This window comes from Leopardus geoffroyi, chromosome D4 (genome assembly GCF_018350155.1).
Source record: "Leopardus geoffroyi isolate Oge1 chromosome D4, O.geoffroyi_Oge1_pat1.0, whole genome shotgun sequence".
NCBI classification, from domain to species: domain Eukaryota; kingdom Metazoa; phylum Chordata; class Mammalia; order Carnivora; family Felidae; genus Leopardus; species Leopardus geoffroyi.
In genome coordinates, this window is record NC_059342.1 from 4,373,400 (window position 1) to 4,392,508 (window position 19,109).

General features: G+C 45.3%; 1 protein-coding gene and 1 long non-coding RNA gene across 15 annotated transcripts in view; one reads left to right on the forward strand and one right to left on the reverse strand.

Annotated features, from left to right (window-relative positions):
• The window catches only part of AUH (AU RNA binding methylglutaconyl-CoA hydratase), a 350,873-nt gene extending 332,301 nt beyond the window's left edge, over positions 1-18,572 (reverse strand). For 11 of the 14 annotated variants that reach the window (XR_006709820.1, XR_006709819.1, XR_006709821.1 and 8 more), the window contains exons 1-3: positions 18,230-18,572; positions 8,530-8,597; positions 8,331-8,418 (exon numbers count right to left, since the gene is read on the reverse strand). Coding sequence is in view for 11 of the 14 variants with exons in the window: in XM_045467661.1 (XP_045323617.1) it covers positions 8,331-8,418; positions 8,530-8,597; positions 18,230-18,494 (421 nt within the window). In the remaining 3 variants the exon portion in view is untranslated. Of the gene's footprint in view, positions 1-8,330; positions 8,419-8,529; positions 8,598-17,969; positions 18,160-18,229 lie in introns of those variants that run through there. The other 3 variants (XM_045467671.1, XM_045467664.1, XM_045467670.1) reach the window with 3 other exon arrangements.
• A 77-nt stretch (positions 18,573-18,649) lies between these two features.
• The window catches only part of LOC123592530, a 47,063-nt gene continuing 46,603 nt past the window's right edge, over positions 18,650-19,109 (forward strand). Inside the window, exon 1 of the long non-coding RNA XR_006709822.1 lies at positions 18,650-18,846. This is a non-coding gene — a long non-coding RNA (uncharacterized LOC123592530). The remainder of the gene's footprint in view (positions 18,847-19,109) is intronic.

Sequence of the window (19,109 nt, forward strand, 5' to 3'; positions counted from 1 at the left end):
CTTACTGTAGCACCAAAAAACATGAAATACTCGGGAATAAATTTAACAAATATGTCCAAGACATGTACCCAGTAACTGACACTGAACAGCATAGACAGCCTTGGGTATAAATCACATGTATATGGTCAATTGATTTTTTAGGAAGGTCCTAAGTTAATTCAATGGAGGAAAAGTTAACCTTTTCAATAAATGGTGCTAGAAGAATTGGATATGCTCATGCAAAAAAGTTGTGTGTGTGTGTTTTTTTTTCAACCCTGTGGTATAATACAAAATATATTTGGTCTTTTTCACAGGATCCTGGCACAGAGCTCTAAAAATCCTTGAAATATCCTAAGTGATAGAAGTGTTTTTATTTTTATTCATAATGAGCCCCTCTCAACCACACCTGAGTTTATGCTAATGAGGTGACTGTTGGAAGGCCTCTGAATGGCTTCCGGATGGAGGCTGGTCACCAGAAAGACCAAGCCATAGTTAGAGGGTTGGGATTCTCAGCCCCACCCCTCAACCTTTGGGGAAGGGAAGGGGCCAGAGATTGAGTTCAGTCACCAAAGGCCAAGGTTTTAATCAATCATGGCTATGTAATGGAACCTCCATAGAAACCCATAAACAATGGGGTTCAGGGAGCTTTCATACTATTGAACACATGTGTTAGGAGGGTGGCAGGCCCAAAAGGGGACATATTCTCAACACCAAATTAGGGGGTGAGGGGAGGGTCTCCACACCAATTCTCCAATTAGCTATACCAACTGAGTGTCCAACAATTTAATTCAATCTTGATGCTAACTCGACATTAGTACAGACCCTATAGGTTAAGGGCTCAGTCCCACGAGACTGCTTTCACATCACATGCCAGTCACTAGTCCCAGGAAGCACCCAAAATTTTAACTGACAAGCTATGAATTCCAGGGTCTCCAAAAACTCCTCCTCAGGTTCACTAATTCACTAGGATGATCCACAGAACTCAGGAAAACCCTTTACTTACATTTACCAGTTTATTGAAAAGGATACGCCTCAGGAAGAGCACAACAGAAGAGATATACAGAGCAGGGTACAAGGAAGGGGAAACATGGAGCTTCCATGCCCTCTCTGGGCACACCACCTTGCCAAAACATCGATGTGTTCACCAACCTGGAAACTCCCCATTGTTTATGGGGTATTATAGAGTTTTCATTACATAGGCACAATTGATTCAATCATTGGCCTTTGGTGATTGAACTCAATCTCCAGTTCCTCTCCCCTCTCCAGAGACTGGGGGGAGTAGGACTGAAAGTTCTAACCCTCTAATCCCATGATTGATCTTCCTGCAACCAGCCCATACCCTAAAGCTATCTAGGACCCCTGGAACCCCAGACTTGAATCAACTCTTTAGTATACGAAAGGCACTCTTCCCACTCAGGAAATTCCCTGGGTTTTAGGAGTTCTGTGCCAGCAATCTGGGGCAAAGACCAAATGCATATTTTATTATACCACAATACCTAAATCTACATCTTGCAACATAAACGAAAATTAACTCAATGCATCAAAGGTCTAAATGTAAAATATAACAACTAAAAAAACTTCTAGAAGACAACATAGTTTGAGAAAGTCTTTGTGCTGTAGAGGAAGAAAATATTTCTTAGTTCACAAAATAAGTACAAGCTCCATAAAATACAAATGGATAAATAAAACTTCAAATAAAAACTTTTGTTCTTCATAACAAACTGTTAAGAAAAAGGCAAGTTATAGAGTAGCAGAAAATACTTGCAAAACATACATGGGATAAAGGCCTGGTAGCAGGGATATGTAAAGAAGTCTACAACTCAGTAACAAGACATTCTGATAAAAACAAGGGGAAAAGATCTAGCTGAACACTTCACCAAAAACAAAAACAAACAAACAAAATACATGTGACAAAAAAGCACCGGAAAAGATGCTCACAACCATTAGCCATTACACAAAGTCAAACTAAAACCACAGTGACATATAACCACATGCCCATTACGATGCCTAAAATTAAACTTAAAACGGACAGCATCAAGCGCTGGCGGGGACGTGGAGCACCCAGAAGTCTCATACATTACTGGTGGGAATGCAAAGTGGCAGTCACTCTAGGAGACAGTTGGCAGTTTCTCACAAAGTGAAACACAGGTATGAAAACCCAATAATTCTACTCCCAAGTGTTTATCCAAGAGAAATAAAAACTGTTCCCATAAAAAGACTTGTATGTGAATGTTCACAGAAGCAGTACTTACAAAAGCCAAACTACTGGAAAAACCCACAAGCAGATAAACCGTGGGCTATGCACACAACGGATCACTCAGCACATACAACGAACACGCCGCACTGAAACAAGACTACTGCAACACATCACACAGTGAACCTCAAAGCATTATGCTAAGTGAGGAAACCAAAAGCAACCATCACCTAGAGTAGGACTCCATTTAGGAGACACTGTTTGTTTGGGGTTTTTTTTTAAGTTTCATTAAAACTTAAATGTCTACACCCAGCATGAGGCTGAACTCATGACCCTGAGGTCAAGAGTCACATGCTCTTCCTACTGAGCCAAGCCGGGCGCCCCAGAAGACATTTGAGAAGAGGCAAAACTATCGGAAGAGCAAGGGAAAGAGGGGTCGAAGGGGTCAGAGTTGGGGAAGACACTAACAACAAACGGGCATGAGGAAGATTTTTAAGTGATGAACATCCTCAAGAGACCATACTATGACCACAGTCTAAATATCTGCCAACACTCAGCAACTATATACTTAGAATCAGAACTTTTTTTTTTTTTTTGAAGTTTTTATTTTATGTAAGTAATCTCGACGTCCAAAGTGGGGCTCAAACTCACAATCCCAAGATCAAGAGTCACACGCTCCACTGACTGAGCCAGCCAGGGGCCCCTAGAATTGGCACTTTATTGCAAGTAATTCCGTATCTCAATAAAATAGATTATTGTAATTCAAAAAAACTGCTAGATAACAACAGAACCCTATGCTACACTATTAGGAATCTGTGGGCATCTACCCTTTTACTTTATTTATCAAACTTCCTAGGGGACTGACATTTAAGCACATAAATACAACGTAGCCTGATATTCTGAAACAGGATCAAACAGAGAACTTCACTAGTCAGAGGCCCCACATGACATCTGTCTCCACTTGAACAATACGTACAACATTCAATAAAGCATGTTGACCGTTTTAGTGAGAAGTTTGTAGTCAAATCATAATTTAGTAGAATTCAAAAGCAGAAGCAAAACTACCTTTACTTTAAAAAAAAAAAAATCCCACACTAGTATGTATAATTCAGCGAAACACTCAATTTAGAGTTCTACATACAAGATCAATTACCAAGAACTGTTATAATCTATTTTAGTAATTTCAAAGGAAAAAAGAATCCTTAAATCCTTATTCTCAGTAATTTCTCATAAAATCTCATTTCAAAAATTTGATGGTAAAACCAGTACACATGTCCTTTAGTACCTAGTGTTAGAACACCAGAACAAAGATAAATGGCGAGGGTTACACATTCACATCAACTTCCGTACCCAAAGAACTTTTTCACAATTTCATTAGAGGCAATATATTAAAATTGTGAAACAGAAGTATTTCCGCTTTCCTTTGTGTGTGTATGTGTGTAAGAAACGTATGTGTGTAAGATAAACATTTTAAAATTTTTTTTTTCAACGTTTATCTATTTTTGGGACAGAGAGAGACAGAGCATGAATGGGGGAGGGGCAGAGAGAGAGGGAGACACAGAATCGGAAACAGGCTCCAGGCCCTGAGCTATCAGCCCAGAGCCCGACACGGGGCTCGAACTCACGGACCGCGAGATCGTGACCGGGCTGAAGTCGGATGCTTAACCGACTGCGCCACCCAGGCGCCCCAAGATAAACATTTTAAATGAACGGGGTGCCTGAGTGGCTAGGTCAGTTAGGCGTCCAACTTCGGCTCAGGTCATGATCTCGTAGTTCACAGGTTGGAGCCCCGCGTCGGGCTCTGTGCTGACAGCTCAGAGCCTGGAGCCTGCTTCCAATTCTGTGCCTCCCTCTCTCTCTGCCCCTCCCATGCTCGCTCTCTCTCTCTCTCAAAAATAAAATAAAAACATTAAAAAAAAATTTTTTTTCATTTTAAATGAACAAATAACATGTAGACAGTGCAGGGAAGACAGCACACAGTTTGGCCGATCTCTGATCTAATCTACACAGCCCGGGCTTCACGTGAACTTGGGACTATCAAGATGACAGGTCTCAGTATTCTAAGAGAAGAACGGGCAAGCTGTGAACCCAGAAGCGGGGTGTCTAACCCACAAGGAAGCGTATGCTTCAGTGATTCCCAAGCTGGAGTCGTGCTGAGGATATGGCATGGTATCTGAAAACACGTATGTACCGGAAACAGCTTGCACAGCCAAGATAATTACACTTTTTCCTCTATCTAGATGTCATTATGAATAACAGAAGATTCACTGAAAACAGTGCTAAACCCAGAGTGGCATTCTGACATCACAGAACTTCTCAATCAACGTAGCACCACTATGATGCCTGTGTACACGAAATGTTCAGAATTTAAAAGAGAGACCTCATGCTCCAAAGGATTAGAAATCACTGGTATGGTCAAAACACCAACCACCACCTGCCCTAGGGGTCAGGAGTAGTTCCAGCTGAGCCACCACCTTCAACCAGGCCCTTAACCTCACAGGGATTCTGTACAATGAAGGCATCTGAATTGTTCTGTAAAGTCCTCTTATTCTAAAAATGTTCCAGTAACAGTACTGTTATTGTTGTAACAATAATTCAGAAACTCAGTTCATGTCACAATTTCAGGAGCCAAAACCAAAACATACTAACATACCTGGTGGTTTCTTTTTCCAAATTTACTTACTTTATATATATTTCTTTGCTTGATACAACTCGCTACTGTAAGATAATGATTTCACAGACAGCGTGGCGGTGGCGACAAGAACACAGGGCTCCTAGGCCGCCATCTCACCAGGGCCGCGTGCACAGCTCCAGTCTGACGGCCTGACATCCTACACACGCCGCTCCCTCTCTCAACACGCGCTTCCCACGGGCTACCACAGTCCCCGGGTCACTTTAAATAGTGCCTCCTTGTATCAGTGTGCGTACCTGCCTGCATCTGTACAGTGGAATACTGGAAGGATTGAAAAGAATCTAATAAAAATTCATATTTTTATTAGGAGAAGAATGAGCAGGGGGTAAGGGTGGGACTTCTCTCTTTGTATACGTTTCATACATTTTGTATGCATTTTGACCTACCGCCTATTTTTTTTTAAATAAAACTTTATTTTAAAAATTGGAGTGTAAGCGAAATACGGTTATTGAGTTTAAAACAGTCTATTTAAAGGGGAAGTCAGAAATCACTCCATCCAACCTCCAGGGCACCTAGGGATTGCTTTCATGGTGCTTACTCATCTGCTTTCTGGCGTATTAGGAAAAGGACATAAAAAGAATGAGCAGAAGTCAGGGGCCAGAGACACGACCAGGGCACAGGGGGCGGTGGAAGACAACTCAGAGAAGCCGCACACCATCCAGCGGCCCCTGACTCACGGGGAAAAGGCGGGTTAATCTCAGCAAGTACACGCTGAGTCCCCCTTCCGGCCCAGTTTCCCGAGCACAATGATGACCTTCAAAGAAGAAAAAAAAGGAGTTCCTGTCCTCAAGAAATCGGAGGCAAGACCACTTCATAAGCCTTAGGTTTTGGGAAACAAACACATGCCCCTGGGATACAGACGAATGGAGAAGAGAACAGAAACCTCCAAGGGGGAAAAAGGGGAGGGAGACGGAGGGACTGGGCGGCAAGGCGGGGGGGGGAGGGGGGGGGGGCTAAGAGAATAATCAGTAAACGAGGACACTGTTTTCAAGCGTTTTGTTTTAGAATGTTATTACTCCAGAACAGAAATTAAACCTCTCATTTTTGAAAGTCTGTATTCTTCAACAATAATAAATGAGGCCTGACTAAATTCAGACTTTTACATTGGTGATAAAACTAGGATAAACTTAAGCATTCATTTTAACTATGCAAAAACATTTTACTTATCTGGACTTATAATTATCATCCATATTAATAATGACATATCATTACCATAATGACATAATAATAACATATTAATAATGACAGACCTATCTCTCAAATATACGTAGGGAAAAAAACCTTTCAGAGAAATCTGAATGAACAGCTCCACTATATACACTGAGTTACTAAAATAAATGACTTGCCCCAATTTCTCCTACAATTCAAACATTGGTTTTTGGGTTTTGTTTTTTTTTTTTTAACAAAATACAGTAACAGGGGCGACTGGGTGTCTCAGTTGGTTAAGCGTCCAACTCGATTCCAGCTCAGGTCATGATCTCATGGTTCATGAGACAGAGCCCCGCATCAGGCTCTGCACTGACAGCCCAGAGCCTGCGTAGGATTCTCTCTCTCTCCATCCTTCTCCCTCTGCCCCTTCCCTGCACACTCGCTTGCTCTCTCAAAATAAACTTAAAAAAATGAGTGACAAATCTCATGAGTTAAAATATACAGAAGATTATCCTGATCATGCAAAAGTTACAAAGCACATACAGCAAAGAAAATAAATGTGATTAACCCTTAAAAAAACAGTAGTCAAGGCTAACTTGTTAATCTGGTAAGAAGCATTTGGTATATGATTCCGTATGTCCCCAAGAAGTCGACCTATAAAAAAAGAGCTGCAAACTGTACTAAACGTTAAGCCTTTTCCAAAGAATATTAATGACGTGAAGCAAACCAAATGGGCAGCAACGGAACAGGTAAAATACGAAGAAATCTACCAGCAGTCACAGTGTTACAGTGACCAAGCCCATTACCAGGAGACGGTGACACCACTTCCCTCCTGCCTTCACAGTGTCACTGTCACCGCTCAAACGTTCCTACCACTGCGCCTTCCTCGGAGGCCCCCAGACCGCTCTGCGTCCTTCTTCCCAACGAGGCCCCAGCAGCCCTCAGAGGTCCTAAGTGCGGGGACGGCCATCGCCACGTGTGAGCCTCAGTCACCTGGAGACATATTCACCTGGTCCTAGACTCACAGATAACGAGGGTCCTAACTGTCTCAGGGCGAGTCCTCCACATTTGGTTAATTGTACGCGAAGCCCTCACAAAAACAAGCAGCTCTGGTGCAGCGGCCACCGCAGTGTGCTGGGGGGGGGGGGCCAGCTTCCCCCGCCCTCCCCTCCCTGGCAGCAGACAGTGCTCCCTGCGGTGACGGGGTGAAGACGGCTAGAACGCCCTCACCCAGGCAGCTCGGGAAAACCATCCCCTTCCCACCCCCGCCACTACCCAAGTGCAGTCAAACTAATGTCAGGTGTCCTGCGTTCCACCGAAAGCCACAACAGAACTCATTTACACGGAATGTTTCCTCAATACCACAAAGTTCTGCAGTACTTTAAGGTGGAAGCCACAGAGGCTGAAGCCCGAACGCCTGAGGACTCTTAAGAACGAAACTGATGAGTACTGGCCACAACAAAGACACCTCCCGAAACTTGTCGTCTTAAGTAGCGCTGTGTTCCCAGCATCGTGCTGGGGGTACTCGACGGGTTTGGTACTTGCTGAATGAATGAAGCACCGTAGGTCATTCCCTCAAATGCTTAATTATCTGCAGGGGATTATCTCATTTCTATTTTTACTGGAAAAAAAAAAATGTTTATGCTTCTGCCAACTTCTACGTTCATCTGCTTGCTGGTAAACGACGATGATACTGCATGTTATCAGCATTTGCCTTAATCGTCTGCAGCTTTTACTAGTTTTACTAATTGGAAAAGATTCATTCAATCTCAGGGCGTAGAAATAATTACAAACACGAAAAATGCAGGACGACTTAGTCTTGAGCTGTTGGTAATACAGTACAACCGGGGGGAAAAATTCATCATACCTTTTGCTGCGGTGGATGCCAATTTAAAAATAACAATCCGTGGACACATACTTAAGTAGGTGCTACTTCAAACACCCTTCAAAGCACATGTCTACATTTAACACTCTTTACTGAGGTGGCCTTCTGCTACTCAAAGCATTTTTTGAGCAACAAATACAGGGCACATGGTTGTAGGGAGGAGACTCAACTTTTCCCTCCCAGCTGATCTTTCATAAGCACCATGCATTATTACAAATACTTTAATGGCTCAGATTATGTTTTCAACTTCCCCAATGATCAACATGTTGCCAAAGTTTCTCAACTAATACAGACAAAGCATTTTTTCTCTTGTAAAACAGTAAAAACAAAGCAATTGTCGGTAATGCGACTCAAATCACAGGACACTTTTTAAAGGAAAACAGGTGATCACTGAGGGAAAGTCAATTTCATAATAAGATTTATTTACATACCAGCACAGAATATCCCTGGAACTTCGCTCCTGACTATTATGGTCCGTACTTTCTTATCAGATTTCAAAGCATCCACAGCTTTTGAGAGCTAAACAGATACAGGGAGGGCAAGGAGAAACAAAGAGGAAAAATCACTTTCAGGTTGACGTCAACACTGCATCTTAATATTAGAAGCAGACAGTTTAATGTTTACACTCACCATTTTTACCAGATTTTTACTGAATGAGTTTTTGGCATAAGCTCTGTTTATTCCAAGCACCACAATTCCTAGTCAAGAAAAAAAGGCACACCGGAGTTAGTGAACTCGCAGGGCACAGACTCCCACACACACAGCTAGTGGACTTGGGACTTAGGAAATCTGCCCCTTCCTTGAGGGTCACGCCAAGAGCTTCGTCCTGATTTTTGTGTTTACCCTCCTTTTCAAGATAAGCACATTTTTGAAGACTGTGGTAGATGTACGTAACCTGTAAAATCAGTCTAGTAATCAATGCCCACCTCTTCTGCCTGTTAGAAGAGAACTTTACAACATCGTGATGCTTTCAATTCATCCCTTCCTAAGCACCACCAAGATAATCCGCACATTGTACTAAATTCGCTCATGGGTGAGAAGAATCCTGCACTACAGAACACTGTCTAAAATATGGTTTCATCACCTTCAAGTACATGCAGAAGAAACAGCTGACAAACCCTTGTCACAGGCAGGCCCTGCAGATCAGCTTTTCGGCTCGTCAGTATCTTCACTCACGCTGTCATCCCGTCCTCAGTATCTCCATCCCAGGTTTGTCTCCTGACTCTGTCCCCCACACTCAACCTGAAGGCGCGTCCACTCCCAAGTCCAACCAGTGATTCAGCCTCAGTCCAGAAAAGCAGAGTTCACTCCCCAGGAAGTTGCGCTCTCCCTCCTGAGGTTCCTGACTCAGACCAGCCTCCCATTCCAACTGCTTCAGTCTGATCAATTTCCCAAGAACAATTATGCGTAGAATCCACCCCCTGCTTAAAATCCTTTATTTATTTGCTTCCGAAACATTTGCGTTCAGAGCCCTACAGAGCCTGTACTTGACCTTACCTGTCCCCGGAGTGAGCACAAAGGTTTCCCTGTGTAACAGGAACGCCTTCCACCTCTTTGGGGGTGGGGGTGGGGGAGGGGGGTATGACCCTTATTTGTTACTAAGTTACACTGAAGACAACAACATGTACACTCGTCTTCTCTACGCAAGACATTGTGCAAACCTACTTTGCAAAGAAAGTGCAAAGATAAACTTCACTCACAGAATAAATTTTCAAGAATTCTAAATGCTCTCAGCATGGAGAAAATCAGAAAGAACCTGGATGTGGGGCAGGCTCTGCATTAAACCCCGGACTGACCTCGGGTAGGCCCCCCACTCAAGGACAAGAGCCGTCACTAACTGAGCACTTGCTGACACTGTTCCCAGGGCCTTATGTTTATCGAGTCACGTGATGCCCACACAACCCAAGAGGTGGACACTACTTTCATCCTACTGGAGAGAAGGAAGAAACTGGGCCTCGGGGAAGCTAGACCGCCAACCACCTCCACAGCTGAATGAAGGACGCGGCTACAGCGTTCAAGCTTCCGCTTCCTCACGAACAAAACCCACTGGGTAAGACTAGACACGTCACTTATTCAGCTGTGTCGAATACACATTACAGTGCTCAGCCCTCAGGGAACTCGAGTCTAGGAAGGGACGACAAACAATAAAAAACGTACAATTCGAAATGCTTTACATGCTGTAAATGGTGCTCCAGTAACTTCTAACCAGAACCGTTAAGATACGGGGGCTGCAGTCCAGCCAAGAGAGAACAGGTTTAGCTGAGGTCAACAGAGTCAGCACAGGAAGCAAGAGGGTTCAAGAAGTAGAATTTCAGTGAGTTAGTGACTGACCGGACTGAGAACTGACCGCACCGGAACGTGTTAGGAGCGTCTACGAGGTTTTCACTTCAGCTGTTGGATGACAGACGACATTTCAAGACAGAACCATAAAAACACAAGAACCAAGGTGAGGGTGGAAAGGGCGAGAGTTCACAAATTTGGTTTTGAATTCAAGTGAATCTGACGTGCCTTTGAGATATCCACGTAGGTATCAACTCTAAGGGTACACAGAGGCTAAGAACGCAGGCTCTGAGGTCTGGTTGCTAGCGCTGAACTCCCAAGCCAATGCTTACTAGCTGTGTGACCTTGGGCAAGTTACTTAACTAACCCCCCTGACCTTCAGTTTCCTACTCTGTTGAGATACGAATGGTTCCCAACTCTGTGGGACTGGTGTGAGTGAGCATCAGTGATAAAACAGACGTAAAGTTTACAACGTAAGCGTTCAATGATTATTGTTCCTCCTAACACGCTTTGATGCGGTAGAGTATTACCATGATCTGTTGATATGGAAGCTTCTAGAAAATGTATTTCCATACAGAAATAAAGAGTGGTGTGCTACGGCTTTGGTCATGGTTGATATTGAACATAAATGAGATCGGAGAGTATCTTCTGCTGGTGCTGATCTACATAAATGGGTCACACATATTTCCTTTATCTTCTTAATTCAGCCATGAAGAACTTTATCAAGATATTCTTTTTAATGAATAACATTCTGTGAAATGAATTTCCATTATTTAGCTTCATTTGATGAACATTTAAACTGTTCCTGAATTTTCCTTAAAAAAAGAAAAGAAAAGCAATAAAATAAAACAAACCATTCCTAAACTGTCCTAAGTCCTACAATCCTGAATTTTCCTAAATCCTACAATGCTGCAATAAACCTTCTTCAAGGTTGCCTTTCCACAGGTGTGTAAGTATTTCTGACAAGTATCAAGAAGTAGAAAGTCTAGGTGTGCATTCTTAATTTTAACAGATACTCCTAAAAAATATCGTCCCTATTAACTGCCTGGCCAAAGCACTAATACCAGTTTGTTCGCAACAGCAGACCTCAATGGGATGAAAAACCTCTTAGAAGACATTTGGAAAATGTAAAGGAGCATCTTGAAACTGTGACCAGGTGGAATCCAGGGCTGGCAGGGACTGAAGTTTCTAAAATTTAAGGAGCCCCTGTAAGTAAAAGAATACAAAATTACACACACGGAATTAGGGACAGATGTAAATATCGAAACCTTCAGAATTTTAAAAACTTGAGAAATAGTACATTTTCTTTCCAATTACATATCTGAACTACACAAGGTCACGTCCTTCCCTCTGTATATGAATTTTTGTACATATCAATAATTTGAAAAAATATACAAAACCAATCAAATGGAATTGGAAAGAGGAAAATGGAATTGGAATGAACCCCAAAGAGTCAAAACAATCTTGAAAAAGAAAAACTAAGTTTGAAGTCTTAGTTGAAGGACTTAATCAGGACACTTCCTAATTTCAAAACTTACTACAAAGCTACAGAAAAAAACCAAAACAAAACCAAAAACAAAAACACCAGTGTGCTACTGGCGTGAGAACAGACATACAGACCAACGGAATTGAACCGGGTCCACAAATAAACACCTACGCTTACGGTCACCTGGCTTGTGGAAAAGGTACAGAGACCATTCGATGCTAAGAGAACAGTCTTTTCAACAAATAGCAGTGGGACAACTAGGTATTAGCCCACGAAAGAATGAAATTGGACCCGGTCCTCACACCACGTGTAAAAATTATCTCAAAACAGATCTGAGACGTAGTGTGAGAGCTAAAACTGTGACTCTCTCAGAAGGAAACACAGTTCCCCATCTTCAGGACCTTGGGCCAGGCAACGGTGTCTTAAATAGGACAACAAAACCACAAGCAACACAACAGATAAATCATAATTCATCAAAACTATCAAGAAACAGTGAAAAAAAAAAAAAACGCGCAGAATAGAAAATATGTGCAGATCATACATCTGACACGGGGTTAATATCCAGATTATAAAACAATTTTTACTACCCACCACAAAAAGATAAACGAATGGGCAAAAGGTTTAAATGCGGATTTCTAAGGGAGATACACAAACGCCCAACAAGCAACATCACTTATCATTAGGGAAAAGCAAATCAAAACCACAACGAGGCATCGCTTCACCGCCAGCAGGTCGGCCACGATGGAAAACCGTGGAAACAAGTGCTGGCGAGGGTGTGGGGAAACAGGACCCCTGGGGCACTGCTGGTGACACCTGAAAATGGTGCAGCTGCTGTGGGAAACCGCGTGGCAGATCCTCCAAAAACGACACACGGCCCGTTGATTCTACTCCTAGGTATCCACCCAAGAGAAATGAGCACACATGTTCAAACAAATGGCTATACACTGGTGTTCAGCAGCATTCTTCGTATCTAAAAAGTAGAAACAAAATGTGGCATATCCATTCGATGGACTAAAAAATAAGAACGGTGGATAAGATTACCATTCACAGCAAGAATGCAAGAAATGGTTACTGTCTTGAAAACAAAGGGGTGGTACCCTCCCTCGGTGCTTTCATTGTTTAATTTTACCACCATGTGCATATATTTTTACAAGTTTTGTAAACTTCAATAATTTAGCTATTGATGGGGCGCCTGGGTGGCGCAGTCGGTTAAGCGTCCGACTTCAGCCAGGTCACGATCTCGCGGTCCGTGAGTTCAAGCCCCGCGTCGGGCTCTGGGCTGATGGCTCAGAGCCTGGAACCTGTTTCCGATTCTGTGTCTCCCTCTCTCTCTGCCCCTCCCCCGTTCATGCTCTCTCTCTGTCCCAAAAATAAATAAACGTTTGAAAAAAAAAATTAAAAAAAAAAAAAATATTTAGCTATTGTTACTAAACAGGACATGTAATACACAAAGTACTGAAAACCAGTGACAGAAAGAATATCTCCAATAAACCACATACAAACCTAGCTCCTTCCAAATATACCATTAAAAAGTGAAAAAAATGGTGGCACCTGGGTGGCTCCGTCGGTTAAGCGTCCGACTTCAGCTCAGGTCATGATCTCACGGTTCCTGAGTTCCAGCCCCGCATTGGGCTCTGTGCTGACAGCTCAGAGCCAGAAGCCTGCTTCAGATTCTGTGTCTCCCTCTCTCTCTCTGCCCCTCCCCTGCGCACACTCTCTCTTTCTCTTTCTCTCTCTCTCAGAAATAAAACAGTTTTTAAGGGAAAAAAAAACAATTTTTTTTCGAATCATTTATCTGATAAGGGACTTGTATCCATAATATATTAAAAACTCTTACAATTCAACAATAAAAAGACAAACAACCCAGGTTAGAAAAAAAAAAAAATGGGCAAAGATTTGAGATGTTTCTGTAAAGAAGATACACACGTGGCCAAAAAACACATGAAAAGATATGCAACATCATGCACCACTAGGGAACTCCAAAACAAAGCCACAAGGAAATGTCACTTCCAATGCACCAGGAGGACTACAATCAAAAAGCACAATGACCACAAGTATTGACGGGGATATACAGAAAGCGGAGTCCTGAGGCCTTGCTGGTGGGAATGCGAAATGCCGCAGCCACGCTGGAAAAGTCTGGTAGTTCATCCATATGCTAATCACAGAATTACCAGAGATCCCAGCAATTCCGCCGTATGGAAATGAAACGCCCACAAAACCGTACATGAATTTTCTAAGCAACGTTGTCCACAATACCCCAAAAGTGGAAACAACCGAAATGTGTATGAATGATGAATAAACAAATTGTGGTCTGATCTACCCAAAAAATGGAATGTCATCGAACCATAAAAAGAGATGACGTACCGATACATGCTACCGCGGGGATGCACCTTGAAAACAATGCTCAGTGGAAAAATCCACAAAAAACCATAAATTATTTCTTCATATGAAATGTCCAACATACACAAAGCTTCTGAGAGAGGAAATAGACAAATGGGTCCTATTCTGGGGAGAGGCAGGGTATGAGAATGGGGAGTCGTGGCTAAAGAAAACAAGGCTTCTCTCTGGACTGATAAAAATGTTGCAAAAGTGGATTGTGGGGATGTTTGCACAACTGTCTACACACACTGAAATTAACTGTACACTCTGATTTTGTGGTATGGGACTATGGGTCAGTAAAGATTCAAAAATATACACATCTTAATATACGTGTTTATCAACATAATTCCCATGCCATAAAATGTATGAAAATACGTTGTTAAAAACATGAGAAAAATACATGACAGAAATCAATCTGCTGAAAATGCAAAGTAAGTAGATGTAGGAAGACCAGCCAGCCGACCCCAGCGACAGTCCGCCTGGGAGACGGTGCTGGCTCGGACAAGAGCCGTGTTGGTAAGGAAGCACGTGGAGGAAAGTGGAAAGGTTTCAAAGACACTCAGGTAGTCTTGATAACCTGGATACGAACGGTAGGCAAGGAGCAGGCGTCAAGGATGCCTTGCATGACACAGTTGCTTATTTGTTCTATTTCTAACAGAAGTTTTTCCAACGCGGTTCACAAAGATGATCTCTGAAATGGGTCACAATGGGGGCCCCTGGGTGGCTCGGTCGGTTAAGCGTCCGACTTGGGCTCAGGTCATGGTCTTACCGTTCTTGTGTTCAAGCCCCGCATGGAGCTCTGTGCTGACAGCTCAGAGCCTGGAGCCTGCTTTGGATTCTGTGTGTCCCTCTCTCTCTGCCCCTCCTCTGCTCCCGCTGTCTGTCTCTGTCTGTCTCTCTCAAAAATAAACATTAAAAAAAAAACTTGAAATGGGTCACAATTATGAGTAGAAGCTTGCCAGACTGGGAGAAGTTTAGAAAGGGGAAGAGAGAAGTTATTTTATTCCAGGAGGTGCATGCAAAAGCAGAAAGAAAAGAGCGGGAAAAGTCAAAGCTTAGACGCCGCTAAAGGCAGACTAGAGAGGAGCCTGCAGGCAACTGGGAGCCACGAGAAGTCTCTAATGGAGCAGAGCAGTCATCCTTGGCCTAGAAAACAGGAACCCCAGGCACCAGTGTGAACAATAAACTGGGAAGGAGAATGACTGGCAGGAGCCGGCCTAAGGAGATGCCTTCGTAGACCAGGGCGAGGACTGATGTTCTAGAACTGCTGGTGCCCCAGACAACAGCACAAGAAATCACTGCTAAGGAAACGTGATTATATAACCGCGCTTCCCCAACAAACATAGAACCCAGACAGCAGAGGAGTGCTAACATAGCTCACATATCCTGCACTCACTCCCCGCCACCGGCCTCAAGAGGGCAAAGGACAATCTGCGGCTCCTGCTGAGGGCCTCCAAGAGAAGCAAAGGCATCAGGAGACTCCTCGACCTGAGGATTCCTTGACCTCACGTTTTTCTTTGCACCAGCATTTATCATGTTAGCCAAGCCTGAGTGGTCATCCCTGCCAACTTTCGAAGGAAGCGGGGTCCATTTTCTTAAGAAGCCATGATTTCCTAATAGGGGATCTTTACACTTTGGGTAACTGTAAACATCTGATTTTCTTGAATTGTCTCATATGCTTTCATTTCTTCTCCTTAATCCAGTTGATCCTAACTTAAGGACTTTCCAGTCATTTTGTGAAAGTTTACTTTCAACTTGCATTCATTTAAGTCATATATGATGAAGTTTTGGGGTGACGGGGGTTTGTGGAGTCCAGAGATGACAGCCAAGAAAGAATTCTTGAAGACATCTTTGGTGCTAAAAGGTGACTTTATTAAAGCATGGGGACTAACTCATTATACACCCTCAGGTTGGGAGGGGGTCAGGGATAGAGTAAGTCTCTGAAAGAATTTTGGAAGCAAGGTTCCAGGACCTTGAGGGGGCTAGCTGTTGCTAGGGAAACGCCATTTATTACTATTCAATAAAACCTCAGTCATGAGACGTTTCGGTCATGAGACCTACATGGGGCGGGGGGTATAGGCTGGGAGTATGATTGCCAGCATACATCTTGGGGCAATTGAGATAAAGGAAGTAGACTTACAGGATCCTCGAGGTTGGGATGATGTTAAGCTAAGGTTCTCTTTTGCCCCTAGCAAAGGGTAGAGGAAGGTCACTCTGCTGGTTTCAAGGACTTGTCAATGGGCCATAGGCAGTAAGGGAATTTCATTTTTCATTTGCCTTAGTTTCCCACATCACCATGGCAAGCACTTAAACCCCTTCCCTTCGTTCTTGGGTAGCTGGGAGTGTCCAAGGAATATCACACAGATCCCACCCGGGGTGGGGACAGGGGGGTGCTACCTTGGGCTCTGCCCCTCCGTCTGCCTCATGCTCCCCCATCACACAGACGATACAGAACTGGGCGCACCTTACTGGCGGAACGGACCACCTCTGTATCTAATGTACTACAGGTACACCTAACATAACTGAAATGCCAGTAAGACCCAAAAACTTACCCAAACACGCTCTAATCGTCCCAGCCCCGATCTACTTTCCAGCCGAATTTCTCAATATTCTGCCTGTCCTTACACTACGGCCCCACGTGCCCTACGTTATTTCCCCCCAAAAAAGCACAACACGTTCAATTCCATGTGTTTGAACGTGCTCTGGTCGCTGGAGTAAGAAACAACAAATGAGGGGCGCCTGGGTGGCTCGGTGGGTTAAGCGTCGGACTTCGGTTCGGGTCATGATCTCACGGTCCGTGAGTTCAAGCCCCGCGTCGGGCTCTCTGCTGACAGCTCAGAGCCTGGAGCCTGTTTTGGATTCTGTGTCTCCCTCTCTCTCTGCCCCTCCCCTGTTCATGCTCTGTCTCTCTCTGTCTCAAAAATAAATAAACGTTAAAAAAAAATTAAAAAAAAAAAAAGAAACAACAAATGAAATAACTCCTCATACTCCACCATGAGCATCCACTGTGAGCTAGACACTTAGTAGGCAATCTGTATTAGCATCCTAATCTAATCTTCGCAGCCACCATACAACGTTGGTATTACTTTTCCTATTATAAGCACGTGAAAGATGAGGCACAGAGAAAGTTTGCCTAAGAACCCGCACTACTCCCAAATTCTATTGCCTAGTAAGGAATGGCTGGGAACCCAGGTCATCTGGACAACCCTAACTCGATGCTCAGAATCCCCCTGTCAAGTCCTCCAATCCCCAAACATTACTGATCACAAGCCTCTTGGGGGTATTCCAGCCCTTCAGCTCTCCCCAAATTCAAAGTCAGCAAAGCCTTTGGGTCAGCAGTATCTCCCTCACTCTGCTGGAAGATACTAAGAGCAGTCATGACTTAACTCCTTTTGCACGTCTGCTTAACAGATGATAGGTGCTCGATAACTACACGTCGAAATAAATGACTGGTCCTCTGGCGAGCCGCTATTCCACCTTTCGCGACCCAAGTGGGCAAAGGAAAGGAACCGAGCTCAGGCAGACAGTTCCGTCCTTCCCAGCCCTTCCCCGCCCCCCGCCCTCCCCCCGCGGTACTGTATTGCCAATGCATCTGTCCACTCCGCCGCAGGTAGCTCAAGGGCAAGACCAGTTACCACCCACACCTGGGACCCCAGGGCTTAGCGCGGTACCCGGAACACAAAAACATGCCCGAAAATTGTTTTAAGGGAATCGGAATCCAGTCCCCCAAACTAACTTTCTAAAACAAACTAGGGGAGAAACTGCTGCGGCTGAACAGCTTTACACGTGAGACTCTTCAGAATGAAGTGCATTCTCACTGCAGCTCCTGAAACTCTCCCCCCTCCCCCGCCACCACCTCCACCCCCGATATCTGAGTTGACAGATTACACAGCCAGCACAAAACCTGGAAGCAAATATCACACACCCGGTTTATTGACCTTGGCTCGTCTAGAGATGAGGGCGCAAGCTGCATTTCTGTCTTCGGCGCTGAGTGGGGCCACTGTTACAGGTAAGCTGCTCCGTAGCACACCTTTAGGCACTGAAAGCACTACCTGGGCGCAAAGCTGGGGTGGGGGAGGGGAGGGGTCTCGACCGGGGCCGCGCAACAGACGCTGACGTCAGCCGGGACGCTTGACCTTGCGACCCCTTCCCAGGACCCGCGGCCGCCAGCGCCGCGCCCCTCACCTCGGTTCTCCTCCTCCAGGTACCGCACCCGCAGCTCGTCCTCCGTCTTCACCTCAGAGCTGTAGCCCCTCCGCGGGGCTGAGCCCCCGGCCACGGGCGCCCAGCCCCGGGCCCACATCGCAGGGCCGACCCGCGGGCCCGTCAAGGAGCCGGGCAGCCTCCACCCGGGGCCGAGCCGCGCACAGCAAGCGGCCACCAAGCGAGCGCGGCCGGCCTGCAAGGCGCCCAAGGCCCCAGGCGCCGCTGCCGCCGCCGCCGCCGCCATCTTGTATGTTTACGGCGTGGGCCCGCGGCTGCCGCCCCGCCCCCGCCGCGCGCTCGCCGCCGCGCGCACGCCGGGCACGCCCACGTCCCGCCCCCCGGAGCCTCTCTCCAGTGCCGGTCCGCGCCCTAGGCCCCGCCCCCTCACCGCCTCGCCCCGCCCAGACCGGATGACGGAGCGTTCCGGGAGCCTCTGGCTCGGGCCTCCCCAGCCTGGCGCGCGCGGTAAAGGCTCTTCCAGCAAAGGCAGGAAGAAGTAGTTTTCCCAGGCTGTGGAACGGTGTAGGAGACCGTGTTCCATAAGAACTCCACGCTCTCCCCGGCATACGCCCCGGGGTCCCAGCTTAGCTGCAAAGGTGAGCTGAAATGTTTGAGCTCCCGTTTGGCTGGCTGGGTAGCAGCTCTGCGCCGGACTCCCGTTTACCCATGTATGTAAGAGGCACAGGTCGTCCGTTAAACGTGCCCGTGAACATCCTCGGGGCATGCTGCGCGGAGTTCAGGAAGGGGGTGGGAACAGCAGGTGGACTGGCCTGCCCGGAGTCCAGAGTCCTGGTAAGGTCTTGACAAAATGGGCTCAAGCCAAACCATCTGCTGAGGCGGGACTGAGAGCATATGGCTG